The sequence below is a fragment of the Papaver somniferum genome, chromosome 11 (assembly GCF_003573695.1).
Source record: "Papaver somniferum cultivar HN1 chromosome 11, ASM357369v1, whole genome shotgun sequence".
NCBI classification, from domain to species: Eukaryota; Viridiplantae; Streptophyta; class Magnoliopsida; order Ranunculales; family Papaveraceae; genus Papaver; species Papaver somniferum.
The window spans coordinates 24,692,470-24,716,799 of NC_039368.1; the positions used below are offsets into that span (position 1 = coordinate 24,692,470).

Below are 24,330 nucleotides of genomic sequence, written 5' to 3' on the forward strand. Positions count from 1 at the left end.
GAAGACGAAGAAGATTTCTTATTGGTTTCTCATATCATTGTGTAGCACAAACCTTGATCGGCTGGGATCCAAGTAGAATCGGATTTATTCGATTGATTAGTTGCGTGATATCGACATCGCTTTATAGTTCTTTGATTGAGTTCTATACTGATTGATTGCAGATCTAAACTCTGCTACTTCGGTATTTGTTGGATAGATTGATCTAACCCGGCAAAGGAGTTTATTAGTTTAAACGGAAGACCCTTTGCATATAAATTGAGATATCTTTACTGGAAAGAATCAATAGAGTTATTACCAAACAGATTTTTTGTATCTTTACTGTTTGGAATACGATCCAAAGGAATTGTTCCAGTGCATGTACTTATTGAATGTCAGAAGTGCAGGGATACTGAAGAAACTAAGTGAACTAGGTTTAGTTGATTGGTCTCAACTATACGAAGTTTTGGTTTAGATTTTGTATAACAGCTTAATTATGAGAGTATTCAATTCTGGACTTGGTTCCGGGGTTTTTCTGCATTTGGGGTTTCCTCGTTAACAAAATATTGTCGTGTCTTTTACTTTTCTATTTCCACAATTATAATTTTTTATTATAATTAAAAGTAAAATACACAAACGCTAACTTCGTATTACTTGATAGTGATCCTATAGAGTTTGGTTAAGTCCGAACCTATTATCAAGTAATCACACTTTGATTGTTGTATTATCTCGATCTCATATCCATAGACTATCACACAGAGTGTGAATACCGATTTGTCGTATTGTCTCGACTTTGTCCATAAACAACCACTGACGGTAAGATGACTTATATGTGGATAATTTAAAGATCGTGGTGTATTTGGGTACCCTCATATTTTCAGAAGGGGTTGCTGAAGTTTTGCGAGTAAGTTACTGCAATAATATATGTATTTAGGGAAGAATGAGAAATAAAACTAATTGCATGGCTGGTATCATTATATGGCGAATGCAATTATGAATCAGTACAGCTGCCTCCAGTTACAGATCTCTAGCAATTTCTTCATTAATTGTTTATTTGGTTCTCTCTAACATGAATTTATGTGGGTGTTTAGGGAGAATGAATTTTATCAAGTAAAGATACTTGCCAGAATCCTAAGATGGTTAATCTGCACATGTATGCTGTAAAACTTGTGGGCATTGGCGCTTCAAAAGACCATTTCTTAATCCAAGTATCAGATTTTGCAGTACTTTTTGGCAGTAAGCTGGATACAGAGGTACCGAGTCTAACTTCTTTCATACCGTCCCTGATATTGATGGTTATATTTATCAGTGTATATGTTACGAACATATCAGATGTGTGTAATTGATATCCAGGTAATTGATATCAGATGTGTGTAATTGATATCCAAGTACCCATTTTAATATATACTACCGCGGGACCAATTACTCATTTTAATTTATACGGCCCACGGGGTAGAAGATCCAACTTATTTTATACGACCATCCTATACTCTACCGAATTTATTTTATAGGACTGATCGAAATCTATTTTTTCTCTTTGAAATTTATACTGCCATGGTAAAGAAAAATTAAGAGCAAGTTCTAATATTTCATATGCATTTGTTTGTCAAGAGTCATCATTTTAGAAAGCGTTAACTTTTGATTGGATTTGAGTAAAATAAATTTTCAGAGGTAGAGTATAATAAGATCAAGAAGAAGCAGAAACAAGAGTAATGGAATGAGTGGCGAAGAAAATAGATGAGAAGGAGCGCAAAATGTAACAAGGCTAATTTAGAGGAAATAACAAAACCTATATTATATATATATATATTACCCATATTAGATTCGGGTTATAAAGACTACTCATAATACAAACCAGATTTAAAGAGTAACTGTAGTTGGCTCTTATTTACTATAGTTAAGGGGTAAACTTGGAACAAAAAATCAAAACTTAAAAAACATGGAAGGACAACCGACTTTGTCCCTCTACTTACCAAAACACAAACTTTGTCTATCTGTCAGGCGAAGTTGAAATGTGTGGATTTCTACGAGGATAGCTCTTACTATCATATATATGTGTGTGTATATATATATATATATATATATATATGTATATATCAACTCGTCGACACCTCAACCATTTAGATTGTGATATGCTTCGGCGATGCAGATAGTGGTGAGACGCGAGGGGATGGGTTGATTGGGGTGCTTATGCCTACTAGCTCAGGTGTCTGCATGAATCTATAATACCCAAATGCTAATACCAGCTACCAAAACCAATCCAGCCAAGATCCAGATAAGGTAACTTACACCACCGCCATGTAATGGTGGCGGTAGTGGAAGTGCATCCCCTGGCATGTTGTTCGTGCCTGCAGAAGGTTCAAGGGCAAGCCCCTGAGATTGAACCAGATAAGTACCCAGAAATTGGATTGTTATCAATCGACTGCACATTTTTTTGTTGGATGTATTTCGGAAAAGGGTCTCCTGTTAAATCGGTCCATCAAATTAAAATATTTGAAGCTTACACGATTATATGTATGGTATATTATTAACAATTATGCACATAACATGATATGAGTTATATTAAATATTATATGTGATAAATGTGATACTCTCTCCTTCTCCAGTATATAAACGGAATTTGCCAATTCTCTTAGAATAAGAAAAAATATGGATTTCATAAATATTCATCATTTTTCTTATTTTACCTTTTATCTCATTCCCAAGAAAAGAGACATTAACCTACTTACTATGATACCCATGCATTATAAATAAGGGTGTATGTGGAAAATATAAATTTGGAATTGGAACTCCACCTATCTAATGAGACTATAAAATTTCTAAATTTCCCCCTATATAATAGGGACGGTGGGAGTACATGTGAGTGACATACATCAAAAACTAAACTTTTTCTTATTGTTAGATACAAGCATCAAATATTATTTGTTAGAACAATGCTCGGTTGAACCCACAAGTTTTGTTATCTCAAACTTGTTATCAATGTTAGATGATCAAAACTATATCTTTATTTTTAGTCTAATATGTTAGGTCTCGGACTAAGTTAGAATTTGGTAGTTGAGTATCAAACATCACCCTCGAAGAGTTGAGATCGGCGAAGACATTTGAAGAACTTCTGTATAAGGTACATGAAGACTAAACAATTTTATTTTACTCACTATCTTACCATTCTATCTTTTAAGACAATGTCGTATGACTTATTGTAGATTTACAAAGAAGAAGTTTCGAATCAAGCTTGTCTTGTTAAAAATATCGAAATATGATTCTAGCAAAGATTTCAACGATCCTTAACAATATTAGTTCTAAGCAAGTTATTGTTTAAATTAATTTAGGGATCAATTGAAAATTGCCCATGCAACGTGGGAATATGTTAGAGCATTGCTCGGTCGAACTCACAAGTGTTGCTATCGTCAAATTTAGTTGTCAAAACTATATCTTTATTTCTAGTCTACATTTAGTCAAGTCTCGGACTAGGACAAAAGTGTGTAGTTGAGAATTGGATATCACTGCGTTCTACCTTTGAAGGCGAAAATCAACATGAGTATTAGAGCGTAGCTCGGTTGAACCCACCAAGCGTTGGTATGTCAAATTTGATGTCATATTTTAGTATCATAAATCATCTAGAGTCTCTTGATTAAATACTAGAGTCAACGCGTTTAGGTTAAACTGATTCTAGAATGAAGCATTTATGTGACAATTTGCTCAACCACTCCTTTCTATATGTAAGGACATTTATATGCTCTTTGATTAACAGGTGTAGAGTTAGGTTGCAAGGGAATAATATGGTCTAAGCTTCTTTTTGGTGATAACTGGGTAGTTTCTTGAAAAATGTCATTGCATTCTTGTAACAATGGTAGAAGTATCTCAGGAGTGGTGGGTGGTGGAATAATGGTGGATATAGAGAATACAAGTCATGTACAATTCCATGAGAACTCTTAGAAAAAAAATTCTTGACTGCCTCACCACTCATCATTAACAAGGAAAGTTTTGGAGTTGTCCCTTTTAATGTAGTCTTCTTATTTATATACTTGAAAAAAATACTCAGCGTAGAGAAGTTAAAGAGCATCACCTAATGTTTTGAGCCAACCTGCACCTAGTATTATATCACAATATCCTAATGGTAAAACTCTAAAATCTTCCACAGATTAATGTCCCTGCATGCTCCATTGAAGTTTTGAACAAATACCAGTACTAACTATTCTATCTCCATTAGCAACTGTGACCATCATGTGAGCAGTTGGTTATATGTAACATTAAAGAGTAGAATCTAGATTACTGTTAATGAAGTTGGTGGTGATACTTGTATCAATAAGAATGGATACCTTTTGCTTTTTAATAATGCCAGAAATTCTAATGGTGCCTCCAGTTGCATTGCCTGTGAGAGAATGTAGATATATCTCAATGTCAAACTGCACTGGAGATTCAACAACTTCTTCAAAAATTTATTCCTCTTCTTCAGTGTCCAGTGGATCATTATGATCAATTTGTAACATGAAGAGTTTTTGTTTACTTTCAGAGAAGTGACCCGACCTATAGACATCATCACAATTATAACGTAACCTTGATCTCTTATTTATTTTTCTTGAGTGAGTCTTTTAATGGATGGTATTGTTGGGGTTGGTTTTGAATGAGATGTGAGAAAGATTTTTGCGCGAGAGGTGCAAATTTGGTTGAAGTTACGATCTATAGGTGGGAAGTTGGAAGAAAAAAATTGTTTATTGGTATTGAAAGAGTTAGTGAATAGTTTAGTGACTTGAGGAGATAAAATGCATTTTTATTCTTATAATCTAGATAGGGAAAAGGCTTGTGACAGTGTAATAGGGTAAAACATAGCCACATAGTTAGAGAAATGATAGTACAAATATTATTTATAAGAATAGACATGATCAGTATATATATTATTTATAACACACTACTCAGTACAAAAGAGATTAATGGTCTTTTAAGAATAGACATGATCGGAAGAGACATCTAATAACAATTGTATAATGTACGGACACTAACAGATTCTGTTAAATTAAACAGAATATAGAGAAACCGTCAGAACATAAGTTAAACTGCCGTTTATACATTATTAGCCCCCCGCAAGTTGAGCTAGGCAGCCAAATGAACACTCAACATGTGTCTGAGAAAATCAAAACGAGATGCAGAGAGACCCTTTGTAAAAAGGTCAGCAACCTGAGAACTTATGGAGATATAGTAAAGCCCGAGAGTCTTTGAATGTACAAGTTCTCGTATGAAGTTTAAATCCACAACGACATGCTTCATACGACCATGATTAACTGGATTGGTAGCAAGATAAGTCGAACCAATATTATCACCAGCAATAGTGGGAGTGATAGGGAGAAATATGTGTAAGTCCTTTAGCAGCTGACATACCCAGATTACCTCAGCAACTGTTTAAGTTAAATAACGATATTCAGCCCCTGTGGATGATCTTGAGGTTTCTTAGAGAATTTCTCGGTCGAACTCGCATGCGTTGCTATCTCAAGCATGTTTTTCAATGTTAGTGATCAAAACTATAAGTCTTGATTTCTAACCTATTTGTAAATGTCTCGGACTAGGACATAGATAGTGTAGTTGAGCTTAAATCTCTCGACGTTCATCTCTTGAAGACGAAGAACTACTAAGGGGATCTTGTGGAACTTCTTCGACAAAAGGTATGTGGAGACTTGAACTTATCTATCACTTGCAAAGTCTATTTCTACTATCTCTTATATTGAGACATAAGTCGTGTTACGATATAGTTTTCTCTATACACATTTGAGATTTCGAGCTGAGTATATCTCGCTTACATATTTCTCGAAATATGTGTTAGTAATCTTTCGCTTCGACCACGTTCATCTTATATCATGAGAAAATTGCCGAGTAACATCTTACATGGTTTGTGTGATACAATCATTTAATGTAGGCTTGGAATGTTTCTACAATGATTATTTCAATATCTTGAAAATTGCTTTGATGCTAATAGTGTGTGAAAATGGCTATTGTCATTATAGAAGAATGTTTCAATGAATGAAATAAATAGTTGATGATGTAACCATCTTTGGATATAAGCATATATAGTGTGTTCGAACATTAGTGTATAAGTCCATAAACCGGGAGCCAAGAGTATGCATATGTGTGTATACGAAATTGGTGAAGGAGACAGGTTAAGTATGCGTACCCGTACACATATTGGCGGAAGTTCTTGAACCGAGAATTTCTGTTGAGTTTGGTTTTGGCAAAACTCCTAACTAGTCACCTTAAGTATGCGTACCCGTACGCATACTGGCGGAAGTTTTTGAACCAAAAATTTCTGCTGAGTTTGGAAACTTAACAAACTCAAAACTGGTTGCTTAAGTACGCATACCTGTACACATACTTAAGCTGGTTACTTTGTCAAGTCGTTCAGTTCATGGACTTAGACATTTAAATCTTAAGGAATGCAATCTTTATAAATCGTGGCTATAATGTTCATGATTGATTCAAGTGAATCAAAACGATTTGATTTCAATTTTGTTTTCTAAACAATTGAACAACTCTTAACTAGTTTCATTTGAGTCATTTGAACTAGTTATAGTTAAGAAGAATAAGTTTGATATGAGAGTAATCATATGGCTAACCTCTGTTAACTCTTTGTGAACCAACCTGGTGCACACGTTTAGGTACGGTTACATAAACCTAGATGAGGGTACATTTCATTTGTGTGTAACAAGCTAAGTTCGATCTAACGGTTGAAATATATTAGCTTGGTTGAATCAGGTTTTTCATTTAATGGTTATTATTGAATGCTTCGTTACCAAGGTAACTTAGATTGCAAACCCTGATTTGAAAACTATATAAAGGAGAACTAGCAACTGGGAAACCTAATACCCACACCTCTTGTGTGTTACTAGTTGCATAACTAGAGTCGATTCTCCTTTAACCTTAGGTTTCTTCTCGAGACCATGTAGGTTAACGACTTGAAGACTTCATTGGGATTGTGAAGCCAGGCCCAACTATTATCTTTGTAGTTGCGTGATCTGATCTTGCTGTTTCTATCATGTTGAGTGCAATTGAATTGACTCGATATTTTATATCTCCGATAGGCAAGATAGAAAAGTAACCACAAACAAACTTCGTCTCATCGTTTGTGATTCCACAATAACTTGTTTCGCTAGTCGATTAAGTTTATTGTGAGATGATTGATAATACTAGGCTATTCTTCGGGAATATAAGTCCGGGTTATCAATTGGTTCCTGTTCACCTTGATTTATCAAAAGACGGTACAAAAACTCTTGGGTATTTCTGTGAGAGACAGATTTATTCAATCCTACAGACTTTTCTGTGTGAGACAGATTTGTCTATCAAGTCTTCAACTTTGGGTCGTAGCAACTCTTAGTTTTGGGTGAGATCAGCTAAGGGAATCAAGTGCGTAGTATCCTGCTGGAATCAGAGACATAAGGAGCGCAACTGTACCTTGAATCAGTGTAAGATTGATTAGGGTTCAACTACAGTCCAGTATGAAGTTAATTTGTAGTAGGATAGTGTCTGTAGCGTATTAATACCATGTGGTGTTCAATCTGGACTAGGTACCGGGGTTTTTCTGCATTTGCGGTTTTCTAGTTAACAAAATTCTGGTGTCTGTGTTATTTCTTTTCCGCATCATATTTTATTATATAATTAAAATACCACAGGTTGTGCGTTAAGATCAATCAATTAGAATATCCAACCTTTGGTTGTTGATTTACATTGATTGACACTTGAACATTGGTCTTTGGTACCGTTCAAGTAACTCCTCTTATATTCAATCAGGCTCGCAGATTTCTATTTGCTAATTGCGGATTGAATTAAGAGTTAGAGATATTAAACTCTTTGATATACTTTAATCTAGATTGAGTATGACTGTCTAGTTGATTCTCTAGAAAGTATATTGGAGTAAGTCCTCTCAGTTCCAAACGAATTGTTGGGTGTGGTTGTTAGAACCCCGCATTTTCAAGGTTGTTGCTTTCTTTTTGGAGCTTCAGGTAATAGGATTAATTCCAAATAAAATACAAAAACCACTGGTATTACGCCTGTCATCAGGGTTACCATCTCAATCAGCATCAAAAAATGCATTGATGGCAACAAGACCCTTTTGAAGAAGAATCCCATAGTTCAAAGTATGTTTAAGATATCCTAATATCTTCTTAGGTGCAATAAAATGTGTCTCCGTTGGTGTTTGCATGTGTTGACAGACTTGATTGACTGAGTATGCAATCTCAAGCCTTGTCCAAGTGATATACTGAAGAGCACCGACTAAGGACCTGTATTCAGTTGGATCAGTAAGAGGAATTCCGTCATTCTTATTCACATCAGCCACAACAGGAGTTAAACATGGTTTAACACCAAACATATTTTTCTTCTGAAGGAAATGAAGAATATATTTTGTTTTAGATAAAAACATTCCAGTGTGATTCCTTTTGAATTAAAGTAGTGAAAATCACCCATATCTTTAATATGAAAATGTTGTTGTAGAGCAGAAACTACACTTTGGAAGAAAATTGATGAAGAACCAGTTAAGAGGATGTCATCCACATATGCAAGAAGAATGGTAATTTGAGTTCCTGCCTTGTGAACAAATAAAGATGTATCTGCATGAGAGACATGCAAACCAAGAGAAAGAATGACTTCAACCAGCTTCTCATACCAAGCTCTTGGAGCTTGCTTCAAACCATAGATTGAATTATGTAATTTACATACATAGTATGGATGATCAGGATCTACAAAACCAGGTGGCTGAACCATGTAGACTTCTTTCCTCAAATCAGCATGAAGAAAAGCATTACTCACATCCAGCTGAGTGACCTTCCAATCAAACTGAACAACAAGAGAGAGTACCAATATGATACTTGTAGGTTTTGCAACATGAATAAAAGTCTCTGAATAGTCAATGTCCTCTTTCTGATGAAATCCTTTGGCAACTAGCCTTGCTTTAAATTTATCTAAAGAACCATCAACATGTCGTTTTGCCCTAAAAACCCATTTGCATCCTATTGGATTTTGAGATGGATGTGGAGGGACTTTGGACCAGGTACCAGCTTGAATATGAGCTTGATATTCCTAATGAAGTGCATTTCTCCATTTTGGATTTTTATTGGCTTGAGTAGAGCAAGTAGGTGGATATGCAGAATTTACATGAGCTATGTAAGCTGAGGGAAGAATATATTTTTAACTGAGCTTTGGGTTCGTATATATTGTTCTTAGCTCTAGTGAGCATGTTATGTGTGTTGATAGAAGAAACTGTGGATGTGACCTGATCAGAGAGAGCATCAGAATGAACAGAAGGAGAAATGTTAGAATTACCTGAATTACTGACAGGATTATTATTAGCTATAACATATTCTCTAGTGGAAGAGATGGAAGTAGAAGCAGATAGGATAGATTGAGTTGTGGAAATAACATCATGAGTAGGTTATGAAATCTGAGAATTTATTTTAGGAGGTTTTAGGAGAATGGGGTCGAGAGAAGCGAGAGTTAAATTTGATACAGACAACTTATAAGTCAAAGCAGGGAACATATTTTCATTGAAAGATACATGCCTGGATATGTAAACCCTTCCAGTAATGGGATCCAAACATGTATATCCCTAGTGACTAGAAGAATAACCAATAAAGATACACATTTTACTCCTTGGTTCAGGATTGTTTGAGGTGTAGGGTCTAAGCCAAGGGAAACAAGCACATCCAAATACTCTAAGAAAAGAGTAATCTGGTTTTGAATGAAAATACATTTCAAAAGGGGATTTAAAAGAGAGAGCAGCAGCTGGAAGTCTGTTAACTAAGAAATTTGCTGTTTGGAATACCTCTACCAAGAAAGAGTGAGATAAGTTTGATTGAAGTAGCAGAGTTCTACCACGATCAACAATGTGTCTATGTTTGGATTCTGCCACTCCATTTTGTTCAGGAGTATGAGGGCATCTGAACTGATGAAAGATACCAGAGGAAGATGATAGAACATCAAGTTCATTGTGAATAAATTCACCACCACCATCTGTCCTAATGCATTTGATAGAAAGATTGAAGAAATTTTCAACCATGAGTTTGAAAGAATTAAAAATGAGTCTAAAATCTAACTTTTTATTCATGGGATAGATCCAACAATATTTTATATAATCATTAATGATATTACAATAATAGTTGTACCCACTAATAGAAGGAACATGACTAGGTCCCCATAGGTCCATATGCAACATTTGCAAAGGATGACTAGAGTGATTAACAAAAATAGAAAAAGGCAGTTTATGAGGTTTGCGTAGGTTACACTCATTGCAAAATAAAGTTTGTGTACATAATGAAATCCCATATGAGTGACAGATCCTTTGTAAAGATTGAAAACATGGGTGACCAAGCCTCTGATGAAGCTGAATGGAAGTGATGTTGTTGCAGATCAATGCTTTTGGAGTTAGAGCTGGAGTTAATGTGAATTGAATAGGATAAAGTCCATGACTAGCTGGACCTTGGAAAATTGTCCTCCCTGAGTTGATGTCCTTCACAGTGCAATTATCAGACGTAAATGTAATACTGTAGTGATTATCCCTTGTGAATTTATGCTCATAAAATAAATTTTGAGCAGAGTTAGGAACATGCAAAATGTTGGGTAATGAAACTTTATTGCCATGAAAAAATCCAGAAGTACGAGAAATAACATTTATAGGCATACCTTGCCCATTAGCAGTATTAATTTGATCTCCTCCTGGGTATGAACCAATGTTATTCAAGACTGAAGTAGTAGAAGTGATCTGGTGAGTAGCACCAAAGTCCACAAACCAAGGATTTTCTCCACCAATATTATCAGTAGCAAGCATGGTATGAAGGTCTTGAGGAGGTTGTCTTCCTTGATATGAAAAATTAAATCTGTTGTTGCACACATAACCAGTATGGCCATACTTTTACATATTTGACATAAAGGTCTATCATTGTTGAATGATTGTGGTTTTGGAACTGATGTTGGTGGAGTGTATGCAGGTGTAGTATATGGATTTTGAGATTTTGACTGATTGTTATATGAATTTTGAGTAGCTTTATAGTTTGGATTAAAAGTTTTCTTTCCCCAGTAATTTGCACTGTGACCAGTAATTGGGTTAAAATGAGCAGGAAAAGATTTTTGAGTAAAATTATGATTGGCAGTGTAAAAGGCTGTAGTGGTAGGTAAATTTTGGTGATTTCCTTACACAACTGCTTCTTCACTTATCAAAAGATTATGTAACTCCACACTTGGCACATGAGGATTACAAATCCTAATTGAGGTGCAAAAAAAGGAGAAAGATTGGTTCAAACCTCCTAAGATGATGACAACAAGTTCTCCATCTGAAATTTTTGATCCAGCATGTGCTATTTCATTTGAAATCTTCTTGACCTCATCCAAGAATACAGACACGGTGCTTGAACCTTGTTTAATTGCTTGAAGCTGAGTACGTAATTGAATTTTGTGAGTTGTTGAAGTTCTTGCAAATCTAGATCCAGTATTTCTCCAGAGTTCATATGAAGCAGATGCTCCAACAAAATATGGGATAACAACCTCAGATATGGTAGATGGGATCCATAAGATAATTGTTTGATCCTTATCACACCAAGCAACATACTGTGGATTTTCAACTTGATTTGTACGTCTACCAGTAAATTGAGCAGGACAAACATTAGATCCATCAATCAAAGATAAGATCTAAAACTTACGAATCACCGACATTAATGAAGCTTTCCAGGTGATGAAATTGTCATCTCGTAGCTTGAGTTGAATCAAATTTGCAAGTTGATGAATTGATATTGACATAATATCTGAAGAATTGGACATTGCATTGGATTCTTGATCTGTAAAAGTTTGAATCGTGAAAGAAAATAATCGGAGAAGATGATTGAAACTAAAGAAAAAAATTTCTCAAGAAACAGATGATGATGAGAATTTTAGTTACAGAGTATTGATTTGTATGCGGAAAAGAGGATCGAAAAAAAAATATAATACCATAGAGAAATGATAGTACAAATATTATTGATTAACACACTACTCAGTACAAAAGAGATCGGTGGTCTTTATAAGAATAGACATGATCAGAAGAGACAACTAATAACAGCTATGAAATGTACGGACACTAACAGATTCTGTTAAACTAAACAGAATATAGAGTAACTGTCAGGACAGAAGTTAAACCGTCGTTTATACATTATTAATATTTACCTATTTCTTCTTTCAATTCACTAATAAAGCTCATGATAAAGTAAGCTTCGGTCAAAGATGAGTTGATACTAAGCATTAATGCTTCGAGGGATTCAACCTCTCCATAATAATCATCAGCAATAGAACATTGTGCTAATTTATTAAAGCTACGCACAAAATTTTCCTTAATTGGGTTTTTAAATATAGCACAAATATGTGTAGCTAAATCATGTCATGTTATACGACGTCTACGGGCCCAATATGTAATTTATTGGATTTCAAAAATCTCATCTCTATCCAACCCAAATGCTCACCCATTGAAAACGAAACCTGTTTTGAGGCATACTGATTTTTTTTAGGCATACTCATTCATTATCCCATCTAGGGTGGGTTTATAAGGGGTGTCTAAAAGTAGTGCAATTACCTATATATCCTTAAACAATTTAAATTACTAGAGTGTCCTTATCCTCAAAAACCTAAAATCAAAAATCAAAATAACCTTTAAACTTAAACATCTTGGACTCCAATTCAATCAAGCAAAGAAAACACGAATCTGAGTGAGCGATGTTGGAGTGCGAAATCCAAAATATCAATTGCTCTCAAATATATTTTAGAATGTATTGTAACAAACCCATCTTGTTTTTGATTGATTTGATTTTGTTTGATCGATAGAATATGATTTCAAAGATGGAAATAGGGTTTTCAGAAGATCAGTTCGGCTGATCCTGGAATATCAATTTTGAGCCGAACCTAGTATATAATTTAGGGAAACACTATGTTCGGCTGATGCGACTTTGCTAGATTTTGTTCGAATCAGCCGAACCTAGCCTTCTTCTTCGTTTTAAATTTTCAGAAGATCAGTTCGGCTGATCTTGGAATATCAATTTTGAGTCGACCCTAGTGTATCATTTGGAGAAACACTATGTTCGGCTTATGCGACTTTGCGTATTTTGTTCGAATCAGCCGAACCTAAAATTCGTCAGTTACAGAGTAAAGTTTGGTTGATAACTTGTCAGCCGAACCTCTGTTTTTTGAAAATAAACCTAGGTTCGGCTGACAAGTTGTTAGCCGAACCTAGGTATATTTAAAAATAAAAAAGAGGTTCCGCTGCCAAGTTATCAGCCGAACCGTTCATCTGGTTTGTAGATCTGGGTTTTAAAAATTCAATTTTTTGACAAATTCAACTTATAAAAGGGACATCAAATCTCGTATAGAAATCTACCTATGATTTGAGAATCACACATTTTGGTCACTTTTAATCACAAAAATCTCAAAGCCCAAGTTTTTTTTCACTTCTTCTTCTTCTTCTTCCTCTCAAAAATCCCAACTCTCTCACATAAATTTGATTTCTATACTAATTTGCCACTAATAATTTAATTTTTAATCAATTCTTAAAATTCCTAATTAATCAAATTTAATCGTAATCATTAACACTAATTATGTAAGGATAGTTATATCATTATCAAAAAAGATGAATAAGGGATGGTGTTATTTTTTATTTAGTAACCCTATTTTGGCATTATTTAGTATGCCTCCAAAAAAATTCACTGCGTCTCAAAACAGGTTTCTTGAAAACTCTCCTCTTTTAAGTTCTAAAAAAGAGAATGCGGAAGGCCTATTAGTCATTCAAGTTCTCTCTCTTTTGGGAGTCAGCGTTCTCGGAAGGTCTGATCTATGGCGACTGTGCGGATGATAGGCAAGTGACTAACTAACTTGTCCCATTCATACACTAGCTTTCCATCTATTTCCAATTGATAGCAAGTATTTATCTAATCACCTCTCTCCATCTCTCTTGAAATCGAACAGATATAGCCGTTAATTTCACAGGTGAGACATTTTTACAAACACTTCTACTCTTGTCGCAGTTTATGGTACTGAGGGTTTAAATCCAATACTGATTGTCACTTATCACTCAGATGGGATGTTTAAGGGTCTTTACCATGGAAAACAGTGTCATATTGGAGATTTAGCTGCTGTTCTTGGTAGGGCTTGGAATTCTGGAGTCGATCGAATTATCGTGAGCGAATTCTAACATTTTATTTACTTATACCGAATTTACCTCTTTTAGTCAATGTTGATGTCTCTGGTACTGTTTTTATGTTAGGTCACTGGTGGGTCTCTCGAAGAATCAAGGGAAGCTCTTGCAATAGCTGAAACAGATGGTCTTTTTCTTCTCTTAGTATCATTTTTGGATTTCTCCTTGTTTGCTTTCTCATTAGTCATTATTTGTTTCAATTGTCGTATGTAGGACGACTTTTTTGTACAGTCGGGGTGCATCCTACCAGATGCAAGGAATTTGAGGATAGTGGGGACGAGGAGAAGCATTTTCAGTCCCTTGTGTCATTAGCAAAAGAAGGAATTGAGAAGGGAAAGGTTGTTGTTTTCTCGATGCTCATGTTTGTGTGTATGTTACATTCTCTGTTTCAGTGCTTTAGATAACCTGAACTATCTTTCACCACTTGCGGTTTAGCTTGTATTGAATTCATGTGTTACTCATCTATTCTTCTCCTGTCTAGGTAGTAGCAATTGGTGAATGCGGGTTGGATTATGACAGGCTACACTTCTGCCCAGCTGATATTCAAAAGAAGTATGTTGATAGTTTAGTGGGTTTGACCTTGAATATATTTCATGTTTGTGTGTTTTCTTTATTACTCTTAAGTGTAGTTTAATTTGGCGTCATAATACGAAATTTCCACCCCACTGAAGCTGTTTGAATTAGGTACTTTGAGAAGCAGTTTGAATTAGCCAATGCTGTGAAGCTACCAATGTTCCTGCACATGCGCGCTGCAGCTGAAGATTTTTGTGACATTCTAGACCGAAATAAGGAAAGGTGAGTTCGTTTAAGCTTGAACTCACTAGTTTACATTTTTTAGAGAGGTTGATTTCAACATGGCTTATATACAAGAAACTGCAAGAAGAGCAGCATCAGTTTATCCTATTAGTTTCATCTCACTTTGCACGTGTAGTCTCATGCTTTAACTTTCTTGTGGATTAACCTGATGATGGTTTTATTTTTGTTTGCCAGGTTTACTTCTGGGGTTGTCCATTCATTCACTGATAGTGCTGACGATCGTGATAAGCTCTTATCTTTCAGTAATGTCTATATAGGTGATTAATTAGTTGAGTTGGATCTTCAGCTATTCATTTTCAGTCGATTTTAATTTAGTAAGGCTGAGTTTTATTCCATAAATATAAATATTCTGTTAATATGGACTAGTAGTGTTATTATGTTATTATTCTATCTAACACAAAAGTCATTGACAGACCACTTCAAGATCATTAATTGTTTGTGATATCTTCTACAACATATGTAAACCTTAACATGAATAATTAGGACCCCAGCAATATATGTAACCTAAACATTAAATTATTAGAACCTCAAGGAAGTATTCTTATGACTTGTTTGTCATGTTGTTTTTCCTGACAAATGACAATCCAAGTGAAAAATTACGATTATTTTGTTGGGAGCTATGCCTGACTGCTGCATGCTATATATATATATGAAGATAGAGTGTATTAGATAACCAGTGGTAGTGTCTGAAACATCACCGACGAAATTATAACATGTGGTTGATGGCAGAAACTAATCCTTCTTATATACTTGTTTGAACAAGAACAAAATTTCGATTTTGTTACTTTTTCTATCACCTGTCTAGCTTTCTGTTAAAATACATATGATGTAGATCACCCGTATTTTGATACACCATTTTTGTGGTCACAGGTATAAATGGATGCTCTTTGAAAACTGCTGAGAATCTTGAGGTTGTAAAAGGAATTCCTGTTGAAAGAATGATGATAGAAACAGATTCACCATATTGTGAAATTAAGAACACTCATGCAGGAGTTAAGTTCGTAAAATCTCAATGGCCTTCTAAGAAAAAAGAGAAGTATGATCCTGAATGTATCGTTAAAGGCCGAAACGAGCCCTGTCTAGTAAAGTAAGTACAGCACTTTCCTTGGTGGTGTGCCGTCTAAGTTTATCCCCTTGTGCTGTTATTCATTTTACCCCCTTTTGCTGTTATTCATCTTTAGGGGTATATTATGGATGAGTAGAAAAAAAGTAAGTCAAACAAGTCTGAGTTCCTGACCTCCATCTTCGATCAGCTGACCCCTGAGCTCTTGAGCTTACACCAATTGTTTAATTACTAATTTGGCCATTCACATTGGTGATGTTCCTTTTGATTTTGTTGTGGGGTCTTATCTATGTAGTTTGCTCACATATCTGGAATTAGTTGAACCAAACTAGTATTTTTGTTGAATTTAGGTTTTATGTTTTCCCGAATGAATTCTGGATCTCTCTGATGCATAATTAACATGATGACCTTCCAGGCAGGTTCTTGAGGTGGTTGCTGGCTGTAAAGGTGTTGCCGACGCAGATCAGCTTAGTAAAATCATTTATCACAACACCTGCAGGTAAGTTTGGGTGGCCGCGAGTTTTGTGCTTATAGATATCTATGCAATATACTACCGATCAAAAGAAAGATATCTATGCAATATGCAGTATCTGAGATAACCATCCAATTGGATTCCATGTAATGGTCTTGGATATTTTCTTGTGTTCCGTGGTCACCTCCCTCTCTTTTTGGGTATGCCTCATTGAAGTTTCATACATTGAATGGTTTTGTAGGGTCTTCTTTCCTCAAGATCTGGACTCAACAGCAGATGCTCTTCTGGATGGGAACCAAGATATCCAGTAAACAAACCTCGTGCTGAACAAGTGATGTGCCATCTTAGGGTACTTATTTTTTTGCAAAAGATGTTTGGCTTCCGCAGTGGTTCCTTGTGTGCATTGAGTGAAGTTATTCAATTCCAAGGAATGAGCCAGTTAGTGACACATAATACCACATCTGGATGAACATTTTTCTGTAACCTGAAGACCATAATGGCACAATCTTTTGTACCTTGGATTGTAAGGAAATGTCATAAGGGATACGGCCCACTTCATTTACAGAGTCTGCACTAGTTTTTGTCATAATTCAAGTTTCTTTTCTGCGTTGCTGATAAAAAACAAAAAGTTCCTTTTTCTGTGTGGAAAGCTGGAATTAAGTATTTGATTCACTGAGCCTAGTGGAGTTCCCAGGAATTACATCTGTCTTGTTTCAAAATCCAAGACCTATAAGTGTTTGACTCCTGCAATTCCCACAGCTCTTACATTTATAAGGGCCTCTGTCTGGATACCAGGCTTCCCAAACACACAATACACATCTGTTTCAGGATGAAGAAAAATCATCATTTTCAAATAAGTTCCGTTCTATACAGGATATGCAATATACTACTAGTCTAATACTGAAAGTAGTTGAGTAAACGAAGAGGAGGGGACTTTTTTTTTTTTTTTTTGCAATCAAGAATATTACACAGATGATGCATCTCTTAAAACTCAAGACTACTCCCGAGCACTTCCAAGTAGGATGCCGAAGAATGTCCCCCTATTCTAATCACCATCCTTTGTTTGGATTGCCATCTGAAATTATGACTTCAGCACCGATATATAAGCATCTCCTTGAGAGGTTGAGAACCATGACAGTTCTCCATGTTATCCCACTCATTCACGTTTATCAGTCAATTCATGCTGATGGGAGGTTGCATAGCATTTTCAGGGATCTCTGCATCACTTTCTGATTTTGTTTCTTCAACTTGAGAAGCCAAAGTTTTAGCCCTTTCTGCAGCCAGATTTAACCTTAATGGTCGCCCTTCAACCTCCTAATTAGATGCATATTTCAGAAGCAGGAACATGAAACAACAAACCGAAGAGAGATTAGAACCGAAAAGGATATAAGAGTAATGCCACATATATGGCATTGTTTAACTTCCTGTTATGCAAGTCAGGCTTAGGTGGGCATCACATTAGAAAGGATTTAAATACCAGATGGTTGACAATAAAATGAATCTCACCACTCCGTTCAAGGCATCAATCGCAGATTGTGCATCTTGTGCAGAAGAAAATGTGACAAACCCAAATCCCCTTGCCTTGCCAGAATCTCTATCATAGATGACCTTGGCAGACAATAGCCCAGGCTGATTAGCAAAGGCATCTTTCAAGCCTTCAGAACTGACGGTCCATGCAAGGTTGCCAGCATAGATCTTGTAAGGGCTTTCAACAAAACCTCTGTTGCTTCTATGAATCTTTGGCCCCATAATCTCCATCTCTCCTCCTCGTGGAACTTCTGGAAAGTTAACCTTCACAGTACGTCCTCCAATTTGCTGCAAAAGTTGAACATGAACAACACTACCGCCCTAAACATTAACTTCTCCAAATGCAGGGAAAACATTGACAAACCTAATCAGTGCATTCTCTAAACTGATCTTTGTTTTTGGGAGTAATCCGCTTTACCCGACCACATAATATAGGCAAAGGATTTATGCCATTTTAGCTAAAGGGCTAGTTCTGACTTGCATGGCATGCTAGATAGAGTGGCATGAACACTTCAATGTGGTCAGGTAACAGTCCTGGTAAAATTTTGTGTTCTGAAATCAGGTTTTAACTGTAAGGGATTTCAAAGACAATAAAACTCCTATCATCTTCATGTTTGTCTAATGTAGTGGAACCAAATATCATCCAAACTTTAAAGCTTGAAAATTTCCTGAGTGGAATACTCACAGATCCAGCAAACATCCTAATAGCTTCTTTGGCCTGTTCAGCAGTCCCCATTGTCACGAAAGCAAATCCTCTACTTCTGTCTGTTACTCTATCATAAACTATCTAACAATTCAAGAAAATATAAGTTGTTCATAATCAAACAAATGATAAATGAGCAAATAAAATTCATTAAGGTTTAAAGTTTCCAGGAAAAATAAACACCTCTACAGCAGAAACTTGGCCAGCCTGATTGAAGATATCAGTTAATTGGGCAGCAGTCATTGAGTATGGCAAATTTCCAACATACAATCTACTGCTTTCTTGTATTGGCAGGTCTTCGTCGTCGTCTGCATCATCATATGAAAATTCATCTTCATAATCTTCATCTTCTTCTTCATTTTCGTAATGTTTTCTGTCGATAACAGAGGTAGAATCATGGCAATGGATAGAATTTGAGAGAGTAGACAAACGGGTAGTTGGGGTTTGGAATTTTAGAAATGTGGGTTTTATTTCTGTAAATTTGGATTTTAAGGTTATGGGTGAGAAATCCAGAGTAATATTCACAATTCGATGGATAAGACGAACTGAAGAAATAGAAGTAGTAGCAGCAGCCATGGAGATGAATGGCGCTGCCATTGATTTTAATGGAAGAAGATTAGGGTTTTGATTTTGATCAGATAATTATCATATTTGGAAGAGAGTGAGACTGTTATGAGCTAGAAAGAAGATATTGTGGGAGATCAAAGTGGATAAGTCATTATTGTCGTTGAAATTCAAAACTCAAAGACTCGGTGATAATGGCCGATTCGAATCAACTATGAACCGTTGAGTTGGCTTGTCAACATATGCCGACTCCGGCCTGGATTCAAATTACTTTCCTGTATCCAAATTGGATGATGGCCTGCAAGTCTATAGTGCCGATCTAAGGTACAGGGAATCTTCAGAGCAATTCTTGGATCCCGAAATCTATGGAAAGTACACCAATTCAAAGTCCAAATGCTCTGGAAAACGTAAATATATTTCTTTCAGATACAGCTTATATATGATGTTGATAAAGCCTAATGGTCTTCAAATACAGCTTAATTAGTCCAACTGACAGTTTTCTAAGTATTTAGAGATTCTATAATAACGCATTTAAAAAAATATTAAGTTGGAAGTGCGGTTCCTCAGGTCACCTGCATAGCCATAAAAACTGGTTCCTATGCCTTGATAGGTCCCAAGTTTGCCGGCTTCTGAATGACTCTTACAACGGGCATACCATCACCTTCATCATTACCAACTCTCCATGATCGGTCTTTTTTCCTCATTGGTTTCCTATGCTGTTTATAGGATGCTGTTGCTGTCTTCTTCCTGACCTGCTTTCCAGCCTTTTTTGCAGCTAAGCCATTCTCTTTCTCGTATGAATCGAGATCCTTCAGCGCATGCTCTAAATCGCCTTCTACAACTGGAGAATCTTCATCGTCAGATAAGTCTGAATCATCATCAGTAAGTGATGAACTTGGACCAACATCAGTCTCCTTATCAGCTTCAGCGTCAAATCCAGGGGGCAACTCAAAGTGGGGCAGCTTCCCATCGAGGTAGTCTTTCAAAATAATACGTGAAGCCTTAGTTTCATCTGGAAGTCCACTTGAACCAACGTATCCACGAGATGCACAATAAGCCCTAAGTAATTCCGACGCAAGAGGAAGCCTAGTTTGTGGTTCATACACTTTGGGTTTTGGCAGGGTAATATTGTAGACTTTCTCAATTAGATGCCTTGGAACACGATTTGCAACAACTTGTATAGCTTCTCTATGTTGAGTCATCCGATCAATTGGGAGAACCCCAGATGCAATCATCTCATACCTAGAACTGGTAAATGACGGAAACACTAAACCAGGACAATCGCAAAGCATCAGCTCTTCAGATATAATCAATGTCTGGAAGTGTTTTGTCTTTCCTGGAGTTGAAGTTACACCAGTTCGCTTCTCACCCACCAAGGCATTAATCGTTGAACTCTTACCAACATTAGGGTAACCCACAAAACCTACAACTACGTGTTTAGCTGCTTGGTCAGCACCCTTGGAAATAGTGCTCTTCTTCATAGTGCTCTTCTTCCTAGTAGCAGCTATAGCCTCTGCTTCAGCTTGCAAGCGTGCCAAAAGCTCTTCTCTGCCATAAATTTTTGTCTCACTGTTCGAGGTATTTTCCTGCTCCTCAAATCCTATCAATGGTTTGCCTTCCACAGCGGCAGTGGCAGCTTTAGCCGACCAAAACAAATACAAAATTCCATTATCTTGGAAGTATTTAGCCCATTTTTCCCTACAATAACCAGGGTTAGAATAGTTCAAAAGAGATTGCAGTAAGAACATATACAGTGGTTTAGCTCGAAACAAAATTACCTGACAGAAAGTGGTAAAAGGTCTGCCTTGTTAACAAGGAGCATTGTTTCCTTGTGCTCATCAATTTCACGTGCATATGCCTAAGCAGTAGATAAATAGTTTGGTCATGATCCTTGGAGAACAAACATCATATTGCAAGTCAGTAAACAACTCCTAACATATTAATAGTTTGTGGGAGTAGGACACATCTACCATTTAGTTTGGTGCTTTCGGAAAATCCTAAGGCCTTCAACACTGAATCATGGACATTGAAGCAGCCAGAGACGAACCCAGCTTTAGGCAAGTGGGTGGGTCAGTTGAACCCACTCAAAGAAAACTGGTCCTTTTTTAATTTTTCATACAAGGCCTCGATTCTATCATTATATTACACAGAATTTCTTCGTTTTCTTTATTTTTGACCCGCACTACAGCAAATATGCTTAGTGCTAACTCCACTATGTTAAGTTTCAAGGTCCTCACTGGAAGCAACTCCAGCTTCATGTAAAGAAGGGTAAGAGAGCAAAAACTAATCTTTGTAGTTTGTAGCATATAAGAATCTACGATATAATTTTTTTTTTACCACTAAGTTTCAAAACAGTATTCCAAAAGAAGAAAATCTTTCAAAAGATTATACTTACATGGCTGCTAACCAACTAGGATTCTTCGCATCATCATTCATCATTTTACTTGAGCAATTTACTAATGTATGAATATAATTGGGAGAGCGAAACATGTAATTTTAGAATTGATCACCAAAAAGAATTGATCACAGTTTATTTTTTTTGGATACGTTAACTGCTTGTAACTCAAATATCTTACTAATTTAGCCTCACTATAGTCATCATTGTGGAATAAACAATACGAATTTCAACATTTTTGCTAACTGAGCTGTTGGATGTATAAAGACGACAAGCAACAGTGGTTCAGCTCAAATAGCAAAAAAGTGGACTATAATATTAGTTCCTTTTAACAGGTAACACTTTCATTTCCTATCTTACCATACTTATAAACCAGAATTGAACCCTGCATTTAGATACTTCCAGCCAAAATTTATACTGTTGTCCAATTATTTCTATCTTATCAATGATAAAAAGTGGGCCTAAGTTCATCTTCTAACACTGGGATGCATGTGCAGTATCACGAAGTGATCAGCACCAAGTGGGATTGAAAACCAAATGCATATGATTGACCATCTGTAATTGTAAAGATATCAAACTGAGAACTACGAAAAACATACCTCAAGATCAGGGCACCGGTAGAAAAGAGGGTCACGTGCATCAACAACCATTACAAGCTGGGAAGAACAAAAATGTGTTGGATTATAATCGCAAGGTGTTAGAAAATGTAAACACAAGAACATCCTAACAAGAATAAAGTTCACAAATCTGCTAAAATGGATGCATAAAGAAAAGATCACTCAGAACCTGAGTAAGTAAACATCCTAGTACTCAAGTTTGAAAATGAAGCAAATGTTATTTTGCTGCATATGAGAAAACTGAGCAGACATATTCTTTTTGGATGGTACCTATCTAGTAACCTAAATATTTAAAGCATACTAACTGAAATCCCAGCGTAAGTTTCTGTTTTTGCAGATTGGGTCAATGGTGATCTTTTTAGAAACGGAAAACATAATGCTGCATTAAACAGACTACACACCAATCCAAAATGGAAATATGGCATAGATACTCCGGTCAGAGCAGCTCTAATGAGTCTTAAACATCACATGTGATGCATTAAAAACTATGCAATCGTTTGGAAGTAAATTATAAGATACTACTGACAAGTCTGTCAATCAACAAAGTATAAAACTCCTGTATATGCCAGACCAACACAACATCAACTGCAAGACATTTAAGTATTACCTAGATATAGAAAATTACAAATAAATGCATAATCTTACCAAGTCGCTCCTTTCAAGTACTCGCCACAGCTGCCGCCAGATATCCAAGTTCTTCTCAAATGGAGTGAGAACAAGCTTTTCATTTTCCTCTAGACTGAAAAGTAGGAAATAGGCAGAAACATAAAGCAAGTCAAACAACTGAATGTAAAATTGCCCAAAAGTTCTTTATCCAAAACAGCGTTAAAATTGCCTAATGGTAATTCGACCTATTGTCAGTCTGTATATATCAACATCACTTATCTATAGTCACGTTGATAACTATGACAATGATTCATAAACCATTTTTATCCAAACTCTAATAATTTCAGATGGTTCCTCCTCAACTCTACAGTAATGCGCTTAAACAAAGTTGTAAGAATTCAAGCTCATATATTCAACAAAACTGATAAAAAATCAAACCTGGCAAGTTTTCTACGCCAGATTAAGAAAGCCTGTTTCTCATTAAAATCAAGCTGATCCACCTCCATCCCTGGATACCAAGGCGGCCTACAAAAAGTAACACGAATATTGGTCAACAAAACGAAACTATCAATCTACTTAACTATTCACCAATTAATAATAATTACCTAAAACGGAAAAACTATCATTACCTGCGAGGAACCTGAAGACTACCAGCATGTAATTTTTCCTCTTTCAACTGTTGCTCTCTCAATTCCTCAGGTGTCATCATTTCATTATTCTCGTTAGCATTTGTATCCCTAAACATCAATAAATAAATTAAAAACCAGAATTAAAACCAGAAAAGATACATATATTACACCAAAAATAATAATTTAAAAAGCTAGGGTTACATTACATACAGGTTGATGAGGAACTTAGGTGTAGGATTATCATGAGTATAGAGACGTTCAGCTTCCTCAGCTTTTTCAATGATGGCGTCAATATCAGTAACTTCAGTTACCGATTCAAGAACTTTGTTCTCTTGTTTCCTGTAATATCTACCTTTTTCCTTGATTTGTTGTACCATTTGGTTATGGTGTTTAACTAGGGCTCTTCCTAGTGACGTTTTCTCATTCTTCCCCATTTTTTTTTACTTTTTCGTTGATTGAAAAAACACAATCTACGAACAGAATGAAACCCTGGAAAAATTGAAACCAAGGTAATCCCAGAGGAACCCTTTCTCGGTTCTATTTTGGTAGCGGTGTTTCAGGTTGTATTATAGGGTATAAAGAGAGGAGGGTTTATAACACGTTGCCGTTATCACGGCAAAGTTAAGTAGATTTTTCTTCTTCTTTCTTTGCCGACTATGTTATTGACAACATCCCGTTCTTGGCTACACGCAGCCAATTTACGTTGACTTTGTCGACCACGTTGACGTTGTTGTTGACAACATCCACTTTTTGTTATTCGCAGCCAGTCCATCCATG

General features: G+C 36.0%; 3 protein-coding genes across 3 annotated transcripts; 1 reads left to right on the forward strand and 2 right to left on the reverse strand.

Annotated features, from left to right (window-relative positions):
- The first annotated feature begins 13,686 nt into the window (after positions 1 to 13,686).
- On the forward strand, positions 13,687 to 17,101 carry LOC113321837 (putative deoxyribonuclease TATDN1). Its single transcript, XM_026569766.1, has 11 exons — positions 13,687 to 13,822; positions 13,933 to 13,953; positions 14,043 to 14,143; positions 14,231 to 14,288; positions 14,375 to 14,499; positions 14,643 to 14,713; positions 14,846 to 14,956; positions 15,152 to 15,234; positions 15,848 to 16,064; positions 16,456 to 16,539; positions 16,754 to 17,101. Exons 1-11 carry the CDS (start codon positions 13,801 to 13,803, stop codon positions 16,821 to 16,823), a joined length of 963 nt encoding a protein of 320 aa, XP_026425551.1. The 5' UTR covers positions 13,687 to 13,800; the 3' UTR covers positions 16,824 to 17,101.
- A 233-nt stretch (positions 17,102 to 17,334) lies between these two features.
- LOC113321836 (33 kDa ribonucleoprotein, chloroplastic-like) lies at positions 17,335 to 19,441 on the reverse strand. The gene is made up of 4 exons (XM_026569765.1): positions 18,926 to 19,441; positions 18,725 to 18,826; positions 18,019 to 18,327; positions 17,335 to 17,826 (listed from the first exon to the last, which is right to left on the reverse strand). Exons 1-4 carry the CDS (start codon positions 19,337 to 19,339, stop codon positions 17,686 to 17,688), a joined length of 966 nt encoding a protein of 321 aa, XP_026425550.1. The 5' UTR covers positions 19,340 to 19,441; the 3' UTR covers positions 17,335 to 17,685.
- A 246-nt stretch (positions 19,442 to 19,687) lies between these two features.
- On the reverse strand, positions 19,688 to 24,111 carry LOC113321835 (GTPase LSG1-2-like). The gene is made up of 7 exons (XM_026569764.1): positions 23,764 to 24,111; positions 23,554 to 23,661; positions 23,363 to 23,449; positions 22,964 to 23,057; positions 22,301 to 22,357; positions 21,085 to 21,164; positions 19,688 to 21,004 (listed from the first exon to the last, which is right to left on the reverse strand). Exons 1-7 carry the CDS (start codon positions 23,985 to 23,987, stop codon positions 19,903 to 19,905), a joined length of 1,752 nt encoding a protein of 583 aa, XP_026425549.1. The 5' UTR covers positions 23,988 to 24,111; the 3' UTR covers positions 19,688 to 19,902.
- Positions 24,112 to 24,330: the final 219 nt, after the last annotated feature.

Excerpts from the sequence above, each read along its gene's own strand:
- LOC113321837 (XM_026569766.1), top strand. The coding sequence starts at position 13,801 with ATGGCGACTGTGCGGATGATAG. Across the intron at positions 14,144-14,230 it reads CTGGAGTCGATCGAATTATC|GTCACTGGTGGGTCTCTCGA; the intron begins GTGAGCGAATTC and ends TTTTTATGTTAG. Across the intron at positions 14,289-14,374 it reads TGCAATAGCTGAAACAGATG|GACGACTTTTTTGTACAGTC; the intron begins GTCTTTTTCTTC and ends TGTCGTATGTAG.
- LOC113321836 (XM_026569765.1), bottom strand. The coding sequence starts at position 19,339 with ATGGCAGCGCCATTCATCTCCATGGCTGCTGCTACTACTTCTATTTCT. Across the intron at positions 18,827-18,925 it reads GCCAAGTTTCTGCTGTAGAG|ATAGTTTATGATAGAGTAAC; the intron begins GTGTTTATTTTT and ends TTGAATTGTTAG. Across the intron at positions 18,328-18,724 it reads TTAGGATGTTTGCTGGATCT|CAAATTGGAGGACGTACTGT; the intron begins GTGAGTATTCCA and ends CAACTTTTGCAG.
- LOC113321835 (XM_026569764.1), bottom strand. The coding sequence starts at position 23,987 with ATGGGGAAGAATGAGAAAACGTCACTAGGAAGAGCCCTAGTTAAACAC. Across the intron at positions 23,662-23,763 it reads CCTAAGTTCCTCATCAACCT|GGATACAAATGCTAACGAGA; the intron begins GTATGTAATGTA and ends ATTGATGTTTAG. Across the intron at positions 21,165-22,300 it reads ACCGGTGCCCTGATCTTGAG|GCATATGCACGTGAAATTGA; the intron begins GTATGTTTTTCG and ends TCTACTGCTTAG.